The sequence below is a fragment of the Nannospalax galili genome, unplaced genomic scaffold, assembly GCF_000622305.1.
Source record: "Nannospalax galili isolate Female #2095 unplaced genomic scaffold, S.galili_v1.0 scaffold818, whole genome shotgun sequence".
Taxonomy (NCBI): domain Eukaryota; kingdom Metazoa; phylum Chordata; class Mammalia; order Rodentia; family Spalacidae; genus Nannospalax; species Nannospalax galili.
In genome coordinates, this window is record NW_008341874.1 from 881110 (window position 1) to 882739 (window position 1630).

Sequence of the window (1630 nt, forward strand, 5' to 3'; positions counted from 1 at the left end):
CTTTTCTAATCCCTGGAATTCAGAGGTTCAGGATTTGGAAGATGTAATCCTTTCTGGGCTGCCTAACATCCTGACACACTCTCCAAGATACCCAAAGTAGGCTTGGCCATCAGACTCACATTTCTGAGAATCTGTATGCCCAGGCCCTCCTGTCAGATACAGAGGGATCTGCCACTTCATCCTGTCCTTGGAAAGAGACCCTGGGCACTCACCAGAGCTGCAGCAGTGGGCCAGCATGACCAGAGTGAGTGTGAGGGCGAGCTTCATGGCCGAGGCTGGGAGGCTCTGGCTGTCTCTAGATGCGGTGGTGGTCTCCTAGTGACTGTGCACATCTGGTGTCCTTTTATATGTTCCAGGTACCTCACAAGAGGTAGGGGGCAGGGCTTGGGTACCATTTATGAAACTTCACTATTTACCTGGACATCTGCTCTGAAGAATAAGTAAATATTCTCTTTTCTTAGCCCAGTTTCTGTTCTCATTGACACCGAGCTCACACAATGGACTACTTTGGGGTGGGGATGTCTAATCTAAGTCCTACTTGGAGGTTGTGAAGGACACTTGAGTCAGAGGGCATGGAACCTGGACACCTGTGTCCTTTCTTTGATGTTGAGCACTGGGGTAGTCCAGGTTACAGGAAGCAATTGGTTCACTGCCCTGGAGAACCTGAGGCCAGAGGGAAAGGGAAAGACAAAGACCTTAGGCCCTGAGACATCACTGGGCTCCTTCCAGTGTCTGCCCCCAAGGTAGGTGGGCAGATTTTAAGGCATGGAGATCTCTGATTCTCAAGCATCACTGTGTCAGGCTTGAGGAGAGTGTGCACTGCAGCATGTGGAAAAATAAAGGACTTCTCCATCGCACATACCAGAAACCCAGACCCAGATCATGGGCCTCTTCCCACCCAGAGTGTCCCTTGAGCCCTGTCCTTCTGATGGCCAAATGAAGGGCACCTTCAGCCCTTATCTTCCTGGACCTCTTACTGGCCTTTACCCTTTGATCCCTCCCTCTTGTTCCATTCCGCCCCCCACCCCGCCCCAGGCTCCCACACTCAGTTCTTTCCTGTTTCCTTCCCTGGCCATTCTTTCTTGATGTTTACTCTTGCTGACACTTCTCCAGTGTTGGCATTTCCCAGGCCTTAGCCTCCTTGCCTCCCATGGCACATTCTGTGTTTACTGTTACTTCTCCAGTACCCAGGTGTTGCAGCACGGAGCCTGGATTGGTTGAAACCATCATCTTCTCTGGTCTCCTCACATCCCAGCACGCACTCCTCAGCCATTCTCTTTAGTGAGGCAGGACGACCCTCCCAAGCCTCACTGGCTATGACACTCTGCTTCTTTTAACCCTTTTGACGTGTTCCCTTGCCAGCAGGGTGGAAACCAAATGCAATTTGCAAGGCCTTTGCAGTGGGCCTCTGCCTGTCATTGGGAATCAGACCGCCCTTGTCCTACTTGGCAGTTCCATTCTCTTGCTCTCTGTGGACTGGAGAGTAGTCCTTGTTTTCTTCATGAACAAACCGAGTCTTAGACCTCCAATACACATTTCTCACCTTTTCTGTTTCTCCAGATCCTATTCAGACTTCAAGACCATCTCAAATGTTCATCCATCCATTCAGTCAGTGAGCGCTGGGCACCTA

The 1630-nt window shown here is 50.9% G+C and overlaps 1 protein-coding gene across 1 annotated transcript in view; it reads right to left on the reverse strand.

Annotated features, from left to right (window-relative positions):
• Positions 1-286, reverse strand: part of Scgb1a1 (secretoglobin family 1A member 1) — a 3218-nt gene extending 2932 nt beyond the window's left edge. The window contains exon 1 of the mRNA XM_008837549.2: positions 213-286. Coding sequence (XP_008835771.1) covers positions 213-267 — 55 coding nt within the window. The 5' untranslated portion in view covers positions 268-286. The remainder of the gene's footprint in view (positions 1-212) is intronic.
• Positions 287-1630: the final 1344 nt, after the last annotated feature.